At 39.0% G+C, this 17,125-nt stretch overlaps 1 protein-coding gene across 1 annotated transcript; it reads left to right on the forward strand.

The window, feature by feature from the left end:
- The first annotated feature begins 88 nt into the window (after nucleotides 1–88).
- On the forward strand, nucleotides 89–14,046 carry zdhhc3b (zDHHC palmitoyltransferase 3b). The gene is made up of 7 exons (XM_083981941.1): nucleotides 89–411; nucleotides 7,116–7,447; nucleotides 8,720–8,844; nucleotides 9,583–9,679; nucleotides 10,165–10,246; nucleotides 10,384–10,514; nucleotides 11,587–14,046. The coding sequence occupies exons 2-7, from the start codon at nucleotides 7,145–7,147 to the stop codon at nucleotides 11,743–11,745; spliced, it is 897 nt and encodes a 298-aa protein (XP_083838067.1). The 5' UTR covers nucleotides 89–411; nucleotides 7,116–7,144; the 3' UTR covers nucleotides 11,746–14,046.
- The last annotated feature ends 3,079 nt before the right edge of the window (nucleotides 14,047–17,125 follow it).

A 17,125-nucleotide genomic window follows, 5' to 3' on the forward strand; every position in this document is an offset into this window, starting at 1 on the left:
GGGCAGCGCTGCTCCTCGCAGGGCGCAGAGCAGACTGGAGACTTCCTGGTTTGGCTCCGTGAGGTTTTGTTGTCCCACCGCCCGCTGAGCCGAGCGGACCCGACACAGGAGCTAGGCCCGTCCCAGCACCCAGTCCTCGGCAGCGGCTCCACACGGATAAATCCACCACCCAACCAGCCTCTTGGACGAAACCGAGGCAGCGGCAGCGGCGGCGGAGAGAAGCGGGTGAAGCCGAGGCGAGGGCGGCACTGTGGAGAGCAGCTGCCCGGGGATCAGTGAGGTTAGCCCGGGCTGAGCTACCAGGCGGAGCCGCGGAGGAGACTCTCACTCTCTGGTTTTCACTTCACCAGCCTCGAAACTATACGTGACGACTTGAAGAAACTTTTTGGAGACAAAGCAGGAGAGAGCGAGGTATGTCTGTTTGTTTTTATTACAACCAGTGGACCTGCTGCTTTTTAAATTAATCTGATGTAACATTAGGTGTTGTGAGTAACAACTGGAAATCCAGATATCCCGCTCCAGCTGACACACAGTTAACTTCCTGCTCGGGGTTTTATTGTATTAGCACTTTCTGGAAGTTAATTCATTATAGCTAATTATAAGATACTAATTACCGTGAACACCCTGCTAATCATTTCAAGAGGTGGTTTAAGCAGCAGCAGAAGAGGAAGAAGAGGCTCTGCCCAAAAGCACTACAGCAGAGCAGCTGTGCACTGATTTACATTTTGAAGTTGTACAGCATATTTTCATTCATTCACAATGTCTTGTTTTTCCTCCATTGAATCAAATCAGTTCAAAAGATGTGTAAACAAAGTTGCAATGTATACATCTGCAAGAATAATTAAATAGCCTATATGGCTGCAAGGACTGTCATTTACAGTTTTTCACTATTAGCCTACTTTTACCTATTTTACTGAACAGGTGTAAAACATAGGAATGGGAAGGGACATATAAGTTTGTTCTGACCTGTAGTTTTTAAACTTTACCTTATTTACATCATAAATTAAATGTGTTTGCTGAAAATGATAGTTTCTTGTATGTGAATCTGTGTTTGAGGCTCTCAGTCAGTACCGACAGTGAAACCATCACACAGCAACTGCAATGATGGCTTGAGATTTCTTACTGTATAAACTTTCTTTATAAACCTTGTCTATAAAAGATTATTTTCTTAAAGAGATAATAATCACTACAGGCACTCGAGTGTGTGAAAATGTGTCAATGGATGTTTTGAAACTGGAAGGGTGTGCTCTGAGGCAGCACGTGTACAGATTTCTTTATCTGTATTAATCCTGAATAGTATCTGATAAAGTTTTTCATCCAATAGAGTCCAGATTTTCACATTTGTATCACCAAATGTGAAAATAAAAACCTGAGGAAAGTCATAAATTGCAAAACATATTTGAAACTAGAATCATCAGAGAGCATAAAAAAAATATTGATCACTCTCAATAGTTTGCAATCAATTTTTTGTGCATGTTTCAGCTCATTGTCACACACTTACAGTAGCTGTGAAAGCTGCTGCCTGTTACCAAATATGGTTCCTCCCTCCTTGGTGTCACAGCACAGTGATTTTGATAACTGTACCGTGCTGTGTGTGAATTGTATTAGTCTGTGTGTGGAGCATTAAAACTTCACCTGTCAGTATCAGGTGTTTTCCATGCAGCTAAATTGATTGATTTCACAGCTATCAAAATCTACACCCCTAGAAAAATGTGACTGACTGGGCTATTTTGTTGTTGTTGCAGTGTCATAGTAATAATAATTCCTGATTGTCATGTGCCTATATCAGCTCATGTGACACACTCTTGTCTGGATCTACTGTAATATGCCGACTCAGAGTGACATAGACTGACAGCTTCCTATTGTTTAGTTCACAGAATATTGTTTTTAATAAGTAGCCAAATGAGGTTAATCAGTATAACGTGAGATCTCACCAGAGTTCATTCATTTCCCCTCCCACCATGTCTCTTCATACCTCTCTCATGTCTCATTCTGTCATTACATTGGCATGTATTCCAGCAGGTAATCAAACATACCCGATGAATCATTAACTGAATATCAATCTATACAATGTGTATGTTTGGGGTTACCTCATTGCCATAGTTACAATCTGACAGAACTGCATCTTCATCGTGATTAGTGGCATTTCAGCAGCTCTTTTCTTTAGGTTAACATAATTAGAGAAAGGCTGTTATTTTAACAATTAGGTCACTTTTCACTCGAAACACACTCATTCACTGGGAGGAATCTATAGACTCTAATACAAAAGAAACCACTGACTTAGCTGACAGTCGTTAATGAGCCCTGGTGTTGCAGTTAGTTTCACTTCAGGTCTTTCATGACTTTTTATTGTTGTCAGTTTCTATCTCGTCCCATCATCTGCATCTTCAGTAAACACCGTTTTTGGGGGCTCTCTCTCTCTCTCAGTGTCTTTTGTCTCTAATGGAGAAGCAGACCACTTAACAATTACATTACAAGCAGTTAAAAAGCATCCTGCATCTTCGCCCTCCTCCTCCTCTCTGGAACCAGTTTTACTCGATGCAGGCAACTCCCACCAGCTGAATCAGCCCGACACACAGTCACATGAGTGATCAGACTGATAAAACTAAAAGTCTGTAAGGGATGAAGATTTTGTCCAATATCATTGATTAATACCAACTCATCTGAAAAAGGCTGTGTATTTTGTAAAATCCAGTTCGAATATGAGCAATTTGCTTTGGTATTTTGCAGTATTATTCCTCTTCTTGCCAAAAAAATAAATACAAAATATGAATGTAATTTCCCTGTAAGGGCAATAGGAATAGGCATAATACCAGGGTAATATGGAAATATTTAAGTAGATTACAATGAAAACTCAATCAAAAACACATTATTCCGAAAGAGTAAAGAGGGTTTTATCTTATAAAAAGACCAAGGAAATATCATGTGCATCTTATTCTCCTGATAATAACTGGTTGTTATGACTAGAAAGGCACAAAATAAATGCACATCCATTTCCCATTTAACCAAGTATAGACACAGAGTCGATATAAACAATGAATTAATCTGAATTTGTAAAAACGGTTAACCTCTTTGAAGCCAGCAATGATGGTTTTTCTATTCTGCTAAAAGAAATGAATTGATAGACTTTTGAAAGGTGTTTGGTAGATAGTATTCTGCATTAATGTGTAACATGTTAATGTAGCTCTATAGCATGGTAATATGGAGTTCATCTGGTGTTTATACAATTTAAGTAGTAGCCTATAATCCAGGTAGTGCAGTGTGAAAGCATCACCTTTACAATATGAAATATCCTCAACAAGTCTCTCAGATAAACATAAGTGGAGTAACTGGGTTTTGTTTTCTACTGTTTACTACTATTTGGAGCCAGGAAAGATGGCTCTGTAACGCTGACTGGCAGTGAAAGTGATATCTGCCGACTCCCACTGAGCCTGACTGCTGCTGGTTGAAGGTTTTATGAAAGGTTTGGGCTGCAGGGTTCGGGTCAGTCAAACTGTAGGAAACGGAAGGAAGTGCAATTTGTTTTGATCAAGAAGACAATGCCCCATGTCGACGTCGTCTATACCTTTGTGTGTTTCAGAGTGTGACTAGCTGGAAATGGCTGAAATCTTTCAGATGGGTTTTTATTTTAGGATAATCTGAACCGGGCTGACTCGCATGATTTACCTTCTGTTCATTTTCAGACCCATTGTGTAAGTCTTGGCAGGGTTTGCAAGAGTTTTATCATCACTGAATGTTTCCGTGTTTGTTTTTCCTCGCTGTAAAATAAATAGAGGTTATGTTTCAAGAGATTCCTGTATAATCTTACAAATATACTCTCTACTGTATTATGTGTCATGCTTGATTTCTGACCTCACAGTCAGGATATCCTCCTGTTCACTGGATGGATGTGACAGTGCTATTGGTTCCCTTAAGTCTTACTGTCATCCTTTTGCAAGGAACCTTGGTGTTATTTTAGAGAACGACTTTAGGTTTGACAAGCAGATATCCTCCATAGTCAAGACAAGCTTCTTCCAACTAAGGCTGTTGGCTAAAGCAAAGGTTTATCTCCCAAGAAATGTATTTGAGAGAGTAATTCACACCTTTATTACGTCACGTTTAGATTATTGTAATTCATTGTTTGTTGGCCTTGACCAGAAAGCACTGCGCCGCTTGCAGGTCGTTCAAAACGCAGCTGCCCGCTTGCTGACTGGAAAGAAAAAACGCGAGCACATTACTCCAGTCCTGGCATCTTTGCACTGGCTGCCTATTAATTTTAGGATTCAGTTTAAAATTTTATTAATTGCTTTTAAATGTATGAATGGTCTAGCACCACCTTATTTATCGGAGCTTTTACAGTTGCACACCACTGCTAGGGCACTTAGGTCATCTAACCAGCTGCTCCTGGCAGTACCCAGGTCCAGACTCTCCACTCGTGGAGACAGAGCCTTCTCAGTCGCGGCTCCTAAGCTGTGGAACAGCCTACCTCTCCATGTTAGAGCTGCACAGTCTGTTGAACATTTTAAAACACTTTTAAAAACGTATCTTTTCTCCTTGGCGTTCACTCCCAGCTAAGCAAGCAATCTTGGTTCTCTCTCTTTCTTTCCCTCTCTCTCTCTTTTATTCTTTCTTTTTAATCTAGATTTGTTTTAAAGTGACTCCTATCCCTTGTGTTGTTTTTAATTATTTGTTGTTTGTTGTAGTGTTTGTGATTAACTGTGTTGTGCTTTTGCAATTGTACAGCACTTTGGTCAACTGAGGTTGTTTTAAATGTGCTCTATAAATAAACAGTGACTTGACTTGACTTGACTTCACTGGATACACATTAATGCACTATGTTGTTTTCAGTTTTATTGAAACAAAACCAAACATGAGTTACTTTATTACAGCAGTAAAAAGATGAAGCTAAAAGGTTGATATAAAATGTTGAAGTGATAAAAGAGTTTTGTGGTTTGAAGTCTTCAGGAGTGTGAAGGAGGGGGCTGAGGTCTGCAATGAATGGACTGTAAGATGTTTTTTGTTAAATCCAGACATGACTTTTATGATTAATCTGCTCCTGAACGTGCCGTATCGCTCTCGTTCTGATTAAATTCCTTTCCTCGGGGAAGCATGCCACACTCGCTGCCCAGCTCTGTGTTATCGGCGTGCAATAGTGAGGCCTATTTTTGCCTTTCTGACATTTCATCCCCCTCTTTGAAGTCACTTCATCTTTGTCTGCACACACACTGAGACCTGCTCAGTTGGTTATTCATAAGCCTCGTCTCCAGCCGGCCCGGTGCAGCTCAGGACGACTGTGAAGGCTGCTTCTGTTGTTGTTGTTGTCGTTGTTGAAGAAGTGCTGCTTTGTTTCACTTCATAGTGGTGAATTACAGCCTCTTAAGTCTGACAACAGTCTCCTCCTTTGGCTGAGAGAGAGAGAAGGACCCTGTGTGGACTGTGTGTAGTCTGTTGGGCAGACAGTGTTACTGTAGTTCCTCCTTCAGTTAATGCTTCCTCCTGTGTAGTGTCCTCAACCTCATTTCCTCATTCACTCCGTCTTATTAGCCTCTATCTTTCTTTGTGCGCCTTGAGGATGTAGTGTGCTTAGTCTGTTTACACCAACTCTCGGTTGTTGTGGTGCAGGCAGCAGCACTCCAGCACTGTGATTATATAGTGTATTTGCAGACACGACACATGTACCGCATTCAGTGTTGTGTAAGTTCACACCCTGAAAAGTACACTAGAAAGAACGAGTTCATAGTTCAGGACAGATAAAGATGAACTAGTTCACGTTAACATAGAATATGAATGTAAAGTGTTGTCAAATTTCTGTCAGTACGATAAATAGTAATAGATCGTAATGTTGTGACAGTTTGTGTAATTAAATTCAACCTTTATTCCATGACACGATACATAAGTTTAGTGATGGATGGATCATTCAATAATATTATGTTTTCTTCTATGTTAAATACTGTATATCATGAAATTCTACCGACAGAAATGTGCTTGGACACACTTTATTCAATGAATATCAGTCATGCACAACACTAAATGCAATGTGAAACTCTCTTGTTCCAGCCTCTGAACTGTTAACATTTCTTTTTCTTTTTCTTGCGTAATAGTAAATGTCAAATTTGAGGTTTTGAAGATGTCACCTATAGGCTTCTGGGAAACTGTGGAAGACACAAAGACAAAAAAAGAGGCCATAGGTCGTATGTTCAGCAGTTTTTTTTTTTTTTACAAGGGCAGAAGGAGAGGTAATGTGACATAGTGTAAAGAGTGGGAAAGTGAGGTATACTGTATATGGAAATACCTGGCGGACATAATTTGCATTCAGTGTGTGTTTTTTCCAAGTGACTTCACTTGTTTGTTCATAAAACTGCTTTAAATGCTCAAACAAACAGTCTTCAGCAGTGGTAGATGCGCTTGTACCGTAACAACACAAGTCTGCATTACGATAAGTCTTAAGTAGCTGGATGTGGAAGGAAAAAATCAATACAGCATATTATCGCAATATCAATATACAGACACCAAGTATTGATCTGAACAGAATAAGAGGTTTATCTTATTAGAAAAAACAGATGTTAAAGTTTTCATGTAGACACATCAGCAGTTGAAGAAAGCTAATATATCGCAGCATACTGCAATATTCTTAATATCGTCATAATATTGTATCGGGACACAAGTATCGTGATATTATCGTGTCGCAGGGCCTTGGGTGATTCCCACCTCTAATGTGTACGCAGTCCGGTTCAGTCCAAAATCAGTGTTAAGACGTCAAAATTGTAGTTTTAAGATGACAAAAGATTTATATTTGAATTCTTTAGATAAAAATTTGCAGAATCCACCTCAGTTTTTCAGGAAACACACATACTATGGGTCATAGAGAGGGTTTTAAAAAATGTGGTCATAAAAAAGATGCGTCCACTTTGGTTGTTTAGGTTGGAGGACTTTGTTGTCTCTGACATTTTATAGGCCTCACTCATTATAGATATAAATAATCATTATTTTTAGTGGCCTACTCTCACCATCCCTCATTGACACACATTTAATCCAAATCCCTGGCCTAACTCTCTAATTCCTTTCTTTCTTTCATTTTCTTCCCATCCCTCCGCTCCCCCTCTTCCTCTCCATCTGTCTCCCGCCGCTCCCCGCAGTATGTGGTTGGAGCCACGGGCGTTGTAGGATGAAGAGCCCGGCGCACCGCACCAGGGACATCGAGCGCCAAGCTGGCTACCTGAAGCCCGAGCACTGCGCCCCTCCCCCGCCCCGCACCGGCTCCGACACCATGTGGTTCATCCGCGACGGCTGCGGCATCGTGTGCGGCATCATCACCTGGTTCCTGGTCTTCTACGCCGAGTTCGTGGTGGTGTTCGTCATGCTGCTTCCCGCCAAGAACGTGGCCTACAGCCTCTTCAACGGGGTGATCTTCAACGGCCTCGCTTTCCTCGCACTCGCCTCTCACGCCAAAGCGATGTGCACAGACCCGGTCAGTCAGTCAGTCAGTCAGTCAGTCACACCTTCAACGGTCTCATTACTGGTTTGGGAGTGCCCGATCTTTCTTATTAAACCACTTTATAGGAGTGCTCTGCAGACTATAAATCTTTATAAGAGGAAAATGTATCAATTATAATCACATTTTTTAAGCAAACATTTGTGAGTAAATGTAATAGTGAATTGGAAATGTTTTGGTTAGGCATTATAATAGCATAATAACCTATAAATAACAAGAACTCTGAAGTTTTCTCTTTGTTTTAGTGTAAAGAAGTACATTATCAAGATGTTTTCCAAAACATATTATGAACAACTTGAAATTTCTTGATAGAAATATGTGCAATTTCAACAATATTATGCCTCTTTCTGTCTTCTATATCATTTTCACACTTCCAGCGGGCCGGATTGGACCCTCTGATGGGCCAGTTTTGGCCCGCAGGCCACATGTTTGACACCCCTAGGTTAGGGTTTTTTGGTTGGACAAAAAAAGGAGAACTTGTGAGGAGGACAGAAAGGAAACTTTTCATAGATATTAATAATTTTTCATTCTAATAACTGGCAGATTAATATTAATTCTTCTAATCAAGAAAAACAACTTTCTCTTATTACCCCTTGTCAAAAGTGGGATTTGCTGCTTATTTTGAATTCATAAAATATATTTTTAATGTTTGAAAATAAACAAAATATGGTGACTTCTCTTTTGGCTTTAGTAAATAGAAAAAAATAGGTTTATTAGGGAAAATAATTTAGCAGATTTATCAATGACAAAACAATCGTAGATAGATCTAATACAGCCCACACATCAGGCTTGCAACAAAAGACAAAATCCTAGATAAAGATGATTTGTAGTTCTTGCATCTGCTTTTGTTTCTAAAATGTTTTTTATTATGAATCATCAGGTTGTACAGATATGTTAACCACAACTGATTATTCAATGTTTCTCATGTATAATAGCTACAAACGTGATGGGGAGAGAAAAAAATAAATGAAATAGAAAGATACATAAATAATGGAGGTAATGCAGGGTCCAATCAAAGTTTGATATAATGCACTGTAAGTAAACTCAGTTTACATCAGTGCACATACAGTACTCTTGGCTCATGATATCACACACTGGAACATTTAAAGGTCTAATAATTGTGGTGATCGTTTCATCGTTCTGGTCGAATTGATTTCTTGCTGTCGGTCCCATCAGGAGGGAGCTCCTGGAGCTGCGCCTGACTTAACAGAAACTTGTCAACACGTTTTTTTCTCACCTCTCTCCCAGGGAGCCGTGCCTAAAGGGAACGCTACCAAAGAATTCATCGAAAGCCTGCAGCTCAAACCGGGACAGGTGGTGTACAAGTGTCCCAAGTGCTGCAGCATCAAGCCTGACAGAGCTCACCACTGCAGGTACAGAGCTCACCGTGTGTGTGTGTGTGTGTGTGTGTGTGTGTGTCTGTGTCTGTGTGTGTGTGTGTGTGTGTGTGTGTGTGTGTCCACCACTTTTCATTTCAAACTTTCATTTCAAAGTCTGCATCTCACGGAGGAGAGTCCTGGTGCGACGCTCCCACCGGGGACTCCTCTCCTTCGCTGTGTTTGTTCCTCCTGCCCAGCTCTCCCCTGTGTGTGTGTGTCTGTGTGTGTAATGTGTGCGTGTGTGTGTGTTCGGTCGCTGCGCAGCTTTTCCCTGCGGACTCTGCTGCTTGATAATCAGGGAATCCCCGCTGTGGCTGCTCAGCAGGTTTCCTGGGATCTGAAGGCTGGAAAAGTGCAAAAACACGGCAGAGTAATTGAATTGTAAAGTGGTAAAGACAAAGAGTTGGTGTTAGTTTGAATGGAGTCGATTTCTTTTGTTGATGTTTAACATCATGAGTCATCGTTTTGTGTGGTTCAGATGATACATTTGTCTCTAATGACCCATAGGAATAAAATATTATAAGCAGAGTGGCAGCAAAACAAAGCACACAGGTAGACTGAGAGTGACTTTCTGCTTTGTCAGATGATACATGAATTATACTCTCACACACACACATAAAACGTAAATATACTAAACACTCCAGTTGGTCTTCTGTTTGCCCAAAGTCACAGTTTTCCGCTTTAAAAAAACAATTTTGTCTCAATCTTTATTATGTATGTGTGTGTCCACAGTGTGTGTAAACGCTGCATCAAAAAGATGGACCACCACTGTCCCTGGGTGAACAACTGTGTCGGAGAGAACAACCAGAAGTACTTTGTGCTCTTCACGGTGAGTCTTTACCCACCACCACAGCAAAGCTTCCTTTTTTTCTAGTTTTGTTATAAGCTGTATCATCAGGCTGAGAAAAACACACAAAGAAGAAGAATTTACCTAGGAGTTACTCTTTTTACTTTCCCTGTATCAGTTTTTTATGATGTCTATTTTGTGAGTTAATAAATAGACACTTATACAAGTAATCTGGAAGAGCAGGTCACTTGTCATACAGTAATCTAGTCTTGATAATAACATAAATGAATTATCAGGGGGAAAAATCGTGGTAATGAAAATTAAAGACAAGAAAAAATGAAATATGGAGGATAAAAAAAATATTTGAGTCAAATTTAATACATAAATTACTAAACATGCCAAGTATTAGATTAATATTGATTAACTGTCTCTCTTGTTCATTTTGTGGTATGTGGTTTGACATTGAGCTGAGCTTCAGTAGAGAAAATTATTTCTTGTCAACATTGAATATTTGTTTTGTTTTTCAGATGTACATTGCACTAATATCCTTCCATGCGCTCAGCATGGTGGCTTTCCATTTTGTGCTCTGCTTTGAAGAAGACTGGACAAGTGAGTAAGACAGTGCAGCCCTTTTGCAGGATATGTAGTCATATATTAATATACATTATGATTTCCTATCATTTTTATTCCTGTATGTTCATTTTGAAAGGAAAACGCTTTTAATTCTTCTTCTTCTTCTTCGTCAGAATGCAGTAACTTCTCTCCACCAGCAACCGTCATCCTCCTAATCCTCCTCTGCTTCGAGGCTCTTCTCTTTCTGATCTTCACGGCCGTCATGTTTGGGACTCAGGTTCACTCCATCTGCACCGACGAGACGGTGAGTGAAACTGCCGTCATTTCACTTCCTCATCGCCCTGCTGAGAACCTCCTGAGTTCACATGGTCGAGTTCACACAATCACACGTGTTGTTCACAGTTGTTCTTTATCTAAACATCAGACAGGAGCAGGAAGGTTTATCTGAATTTTACAATATGACTATTGTTTTTTTTAACCAACTGTACTCAGAGCTAATTTAAGTTCCACATTTTTGGTCCAATTATCAACAAATTATTGAAAATGTGTGAGAGATGAGCTCTGTGATGAAAATACTCACTGTAAATAAATATAGAGTAAAAACACAGAAAATGACTATGTGTATGAAGGACAATCAATGACAAGTATAAATAAATACAGAAATAAATGAATAAATATCTAAATAAATGCTAAATAAACTAATTTTGGTAATGAAATGCACCATTTCTGCTTTTGTGTGCAAATACAGAAATAAATAAAAGCAGAAACATGGAAATAGAAACAGATCAGAGATCAGTTTAGTTCAGGCAAATAGGTGTAGTTTTTTTTAAACTGCAGAACAGTTTGCAGTGCAGCTGAGGTCACGTCTGACGTCCTGAGATAAGTCTCAGTGACGAAGGTTAAGGCTCTAAATTCATTTGGTTTGTTGTTAGCACGGATGTAAATAGAAGAATTGACTCTCATCCTCCAGGCAGGTGGAGATTAAACTGCATCTTAATGTATCTGCTCCAAACACCCACGACCAGGATGACTCACCGTGTCACAGTATTCACTACAAAGATCATATTTTTCGGTCAATATCCGTCAGAGCCTGTCGTGCTCTGAGAGTGTGTGTGTGTGTGTGTGTGTGCGTGTTCTTCTTACACATCAGGAAATACTGGTTGTGAGCATAGACTGTATATGGTTGTGAGTCACTGAACCCTGCTCATCAGGAAAAACAAAGAGATGCTTGAACGTGTCTCTTTTCTAATCCCATTCAGTGGTTATTTTCTGTTGGTTCATTAGATTTTAAAGACACGTCTGTATCTTCGCAGCTGACACGGTTTTGCGTCAGCTTTGAATAATATGAGTTATATCTTCGTCCCCCCCCCCTGCAGGGAATCGAGCAGCTGAAGAAGGAGGAGCGAAAATGGGCCAAAAAGTCTAAATGGATGAACATGAAAGTGGTGTTCGGCCATCCGTTCTCCGTGGCCTGGCTGAGCCCGTTCGCGACGCCCGATCACGGCAAAGCGGACCTGTACCAGTACATAGTGTGAGAGCTGGAAGGTGCTGTGGACTAAGACTGATCAGTCCCGGTCTGGACCTCAACGAGCATGAACTCCTCTCCTCCACTTCTATACTGTCTTTCTTTCTTTCTTTTTTATATTTCTTTTAATTTCATTTCAGGGTATGCTGTTGTTCAGCCATTGCAGTTTTTTTTTTTCTTTAAATATTTTCACCTTCTTTATATTTTATAATTTCCCTCTTGGTGCTGACTGAGATTAATGAGGAGTAGCTGTACCCAAAAAAACAACAACATCAAAAAAAAAATGCAGCAACAACTTGACAAGAAGCACTTACAGACACTGAGTCCTGCCTCCTCCTCCAGACTGAAGCTTCCTGCATCATTTCCTACGGTGGCCCTGAGGGGCCAACTCAGTGCAACTTCAGGAAAACACACGCAGAGACACAATGTGCTACAAATCCATAAAACGACTTCAATTTAACAACACATGAGCTGCAAAAACTGGATGAGGCAATTTTGTTGAATGCCGTAGTCTTTCGCCTGGTCGGTCACATCTTGTGTTTGTGTCTTTGCATGTGGTTTCTTGAGCTGCAGTGAATTGAGCCTTCATGGCCACCGTAATCTCCTGCTTCCAGAACTAAACAATGTGAATTGAAGAACACTTTTTGCTAAGCGGCCACGCTCCAGGTGCTAAGACGAGTCACCTGATGTCGTCGACCTGTGAACATTGTTGTTGTTGTTGTGAACCCGTCACCTCCTCTTGTTTTCCCGTCTCCCTGTCGATGCAATAGTCTTTCGCTGGATGCTGCAGATGATTTGCCTTAGAACAGCGCAGTAGTGAACCGTGGCATCTGCTATTTAAAGAAGAAAACAAAAAAAAACGTATTATTTTGCCTTAACGTGACGGTCGGGGTGAGACAGGATCACATTGGTTGATCACACTTTGAAATGAGCTTGTTCTTTTCCGTCTTCGACACCGGATGAGAGGATTTCTTCAGATTGAGCAAGAAATAGATTTTAGGAAGAAAATTTTCTTTTGATTCATGTTGTGACTGCACTAAAATCCCAAGAAAGTTAGAACAAAGGCTGGATTAGCATTAGCTTTAGCCTCTCGGTGGCCAGTGAAAGTTATAATCCTTAAGATTTCACACTAAGCTGATTAAATTAGACCTGGTGAGCAGCTGTACGGCAGGACTGGACGTTTGTTTACAGCTCAGCCAAACAAACTAACTTTCAAAGTCGTTCATTCATTTGTAATTTTATATAATGATAAGCAACGACGATCTGATCTGATGGTGCACATAGTGAGAGTAGTTTCCCACACTACAGCGAAGTGCTGGATGACAAATTTACCTCATTTTGGACTAAATCCACTAATGATAAAAACTAATTCAAATAATTAATCTAAATGTTAATACATGAAACAATTCAGAACACAAATTCTATCAACAACTCCTTATTTATTTTATTTTAAGGGAATCTTAATGATTATAACTTTAATATCTGACACGTGCAGGTGAAGAAAGTTTTGTAAAATATTAAAAGTGACTCTTCAGTTTTATTATCCACCAGGCAGTTTTACCAGTGTCCTTCCGATGATTTGATAAGTGTGTGCAGTAAATGTCGACGACCTCTTTGCGTGATGACCCCGCACAGTCACCAGCTCAGATGGAAAGTCAGGGAATAAAGCAATACACATTGCTCTGAGTGCACTGACCCTAAGTGTAATTCACTCACTTTCAATTGATGGAATTTGCTTTCAGATGATCCAGTCTGTTTGTCATACTCTGTGGTTGTCGTGTAGTCTGACTGGAGGAGAGAGAGGCCTCACAGGATAAAAGTGTTGATTAATATTTAAGCCAGTGGAAAATGTTCACTGAGGCCTGAAGGTCCACGATACAGGTGCACATTTTATATGTGGCAGCTGTGAACAAGCCAGGCCGACCAGTGTGAAGAGATTTACCTGTGCTGATGGGGAACAGGCCACTTCTGAGCATTTAACACTAAAAAGGCCTTCGCTCACCCACGTCTGAAAGCCTTACTGTAGTATGAGTTGTGCTTTTAAGGGATGATGGAAGGAATTACTAGAAGATTAACTACAAACTACTGTTGCCAAATCGAATGCTTAATGAACACACAACAAGACAGTGAAGGACCCAGTTCAAGTAGAGCATTGTCAGGAATGACATTTTATTTAGGCTTTTAAAATCACTGGAGGTTTTTAAAAAAAATGTAAAAATGTTACAATAATGTGGGGATGCAACAGTTGCTATCCAGTTTACACAGACAGGACACCAGCTTTCTTATTTTTCTTGAATTGTATGTTCTGTTGTTGTGTATGGAAAGCCGTTTTAGTCATAATGAAATAAATTAATAAATAAATAAATATAGCCATGAAATGAGTCCCGATTTAAATAAATAGGATGATAAATAGATATAAATGAAATATAAATACATATATTTTTATTTAAAAAAAAAACATTTTTATTTTTCCAGGTGACTTTTATTTTCTAACGCCTCATTTATTTATTTCCAGATACTTTTATTTCCTAATGTCACATTTATTTATTTCTGGTTACTTTTATTTCATAACGTCACATTTATTTATTTCTGGGGACTTTTATTTCATAGCATCACATTTATTTATTTCCGGCGACTTTTATTTTATAACGTCACATTTATTTCACTCTCTTTTATTTCATGCTGCAATATTCAAATGAGGGGGCGGGGTTATCTGGACCCTTTCAGAGTAAAACATCACAGGACGGTCTATTCACCTTATTTTGCGCTGGATCTAGTGTGCGGAAGTGCTGTTGTTGTGAATTGTTGACGGCTACTCAGCAACTTGATCAATAACTTGGGGAGGAGAATAGTGTTTTAAACATATTCCGTTTTTCTAGTTTCTGTTGTTGTTACACATCTCTCTGCCTTATGTGTTAATATAATACATCCATGCTTATGTGCTGCGTAGCTAACCAGCTAGCTATGTCTAGCATTATGTCCCTGCCACAGCAACTGGGTAAAGAGCAGACAGTCCAGACCACAGCGACCCCCCCTCCCCCGCGATAGAAAGAGATCATAATCTCCAGTGTAACAGTGTACACGTCGGTTAGAAGCCCATGTTACACGTGTAGAAAAAATTGTAAACGTTGACACAATAGTTGATATCGATCGTTGATAGCCTACATCCACCAGTGATGACGACGCTATCAATCACCCGAGCTCTCTGGAGCTGCTACGCATAGACATTATGCTGCTACGCACCGCTACCGGTGGCAACGATGACGGCTACTGCGGTCCGACAGCAACGGGACCGGTAATGACAAATTCACATAAGCTACTGCTTCTCTGGGAAAGAGCAGAGCAGACACGTAAACGTAGTACTTGTTCTTCTCAACCAGAGTACCAGTAGGCTACTAACACATAGCGAAGTGGATAGGGAAGTGGATTGTTCAATAATTCACAACAACAGCACTTCCGCACACTAGATCCAGCGCAAAATAAGGTGAATAGACCGTCCTGTGATGTTTTACTCAGAAAGGGTCCAGATAACCCCGCCCCCTCATTTGAATATTGCAGCATGAAATAAAAGAGAGTGAAATAAATGTGACGTTATGAAATAAAAGTCGCCGGAAATAAATAAATGTGATGCTATGAAATAAAAGTCCCCAGAAATAAATAAATGTGACGTTATGAAATAAAAGTAACCGGAAATAAATAAATGTGACATTAGGAAATAAAAGTATCTGGAAATAAATAAATGAGGCGTTAGAAAATAAAAGTCTCCTGGAAAAATAAAAATGTTGTTTTTAAAATAAAAATATATGTATTTATATTTCATTTATATCTATTTATCATCCTATTTATTTAAATCGGGACTCATTTCATGGCTATATTTATTTATTTATGCATTTATTAATTTATTTAATTATGACTAAAACGGCTTTCCATAGTTGTGTGGTCAGGTATGAAACTATTTCGAGTACGTACTATGGACCACGTTTTTTCTTTTTTTTTCTTTTTGACTGTGGTATTTGTTTAAAGGGGAATGAAATAAAATTATGTATGTGACAGCTTTCTCTGAACTTTTATTGACTCAGTTTAACAGTTTACTGCATATTTTATTTTTTTATTGGGTAACATTTTAAATTCATGGATGCATTTGATTTGATTTGTATTTTTTTTTAAATTAATTTTAGATAATTATTTGAATACAGGATAATTAATGTTTTTTTCAATAGCTTCCAAGTCATGTGACCTAGTGAGCCAAAACCAATGCAGAATGGTGAACTCCTTAGATGAATAAGACACAGCACTCTGTATGGTATTTTTTGTCTTCCTTCAATTTTATATGAATATTTCTAGGAAAAAAGAGCTTTTTTTTTCAATAACTTTGAAGTCATGTGACCTACTCACCCCAAACCAATGCAGAATGGTCTTACTATTCTGGATCAATAAGACACACCACTTTTTATGGTGTTTTAGTTTTAGTCTATTATATATGAATATTTTTATGCATAATGTTATGGAAAACCCTGCATATGCTCCTATTTGCTTCTCGTGTTCCTGCTCTAAAGAACATATTTTTCTTGTTGACCAAACTACGCTGCTCTCGCTCTGCCATCTTCGCTTGCGCTGATTTTTAAATACCACCAGTAATACATCACTGGATGTTGCTTATACTTTACATGCTTGTGTTTCTGTTATTTCAAGCAAAAAAAGAAAGAAGCTTCTGCAATTTAAAAAATGTAATTGTTTAACAGCACTAACAAAAAAAATATTTAAATATATGGCTACAAAAGTTTGAAAACACAAGTTTGAACACTCCTTCACATCTAATGTCTTATTTCTGAAAAGTAGAAAATCTCTTGAGGAATTTTTCTGTGTAAAGCTGAAAAATGTGCTGAATAATATCTGAGTGACTGAAACAACAATCATGTTTGTCAGATGAGATGTTTATTTAATAATTTAAATGTTTCCTCTCAGTGGAGACAACCATTTACACAGCCTTTTAAGATTTTTCCTATTGACAGAATGTATTTACACTTGTACAAACAGCTGTTTCACATACTCTGTAAAACACATCGTAATTCATATCAGAGCGAACACAGTCTGATTAAACCGACTTGATTTGTGTCAAAAGTCACATTAAATATTGAATTTGTCAGTGCAGCAGCCTCCAGATTAAAATCAGGACTGATACAAGGTTAAAAAGTGCAGATAAATCAAAACAAAACATGTCTATTATCCATTATTCTGGAGCTTATTTAATATTTCAAAGATTAAGACTGAACAGTCTCTGAGACGCTCTGGTGTCAACAGTACACTTTCAGATTGATAAAACATTTACTGATTGAATGATATTTAATAAATTTACTGTCATTTTCTACCAGTCCAGCACATGAACTCGT

This window comes from Trachurus trachurus (assembly GCF_905171665.1).
Source record: "Trachurus trachurus genome assembly, chromosome: 11".
In the NCBI taxonomy this organism is placed as follows: Eukaryota; Metazoa; Chordata; class Actinopteri; order Carangiformes; family Carangidae; genus Trachurus; species Trachurus trachurus.

Excerpts from the sequence above, each read along its gene's own strand:
- zdhhc3b (XM_083981941.1), top strand. The coding sequence starts at position 7,145 with ATGAAGAGCCCGGCGCACCGCACCAGGGACATCGAGCGCCAAGCTGGC. Across the intron at positions 7,448-8,719 it reads AAGCGATGTGCACAGACCCG|GGAGCCGTGCCTAAAGGGAA; the intron begins GTCAGTCAGTCA and ends CCTCTCTCCCAG. Across the intron at positions 8,845-9,582 it reads GACAGAGCTCACCACTGCAG|TGTGTGTAAACGCTGCATCA; the intron begins GTACAGAGCTCA and ends GTGTGTCCACAG.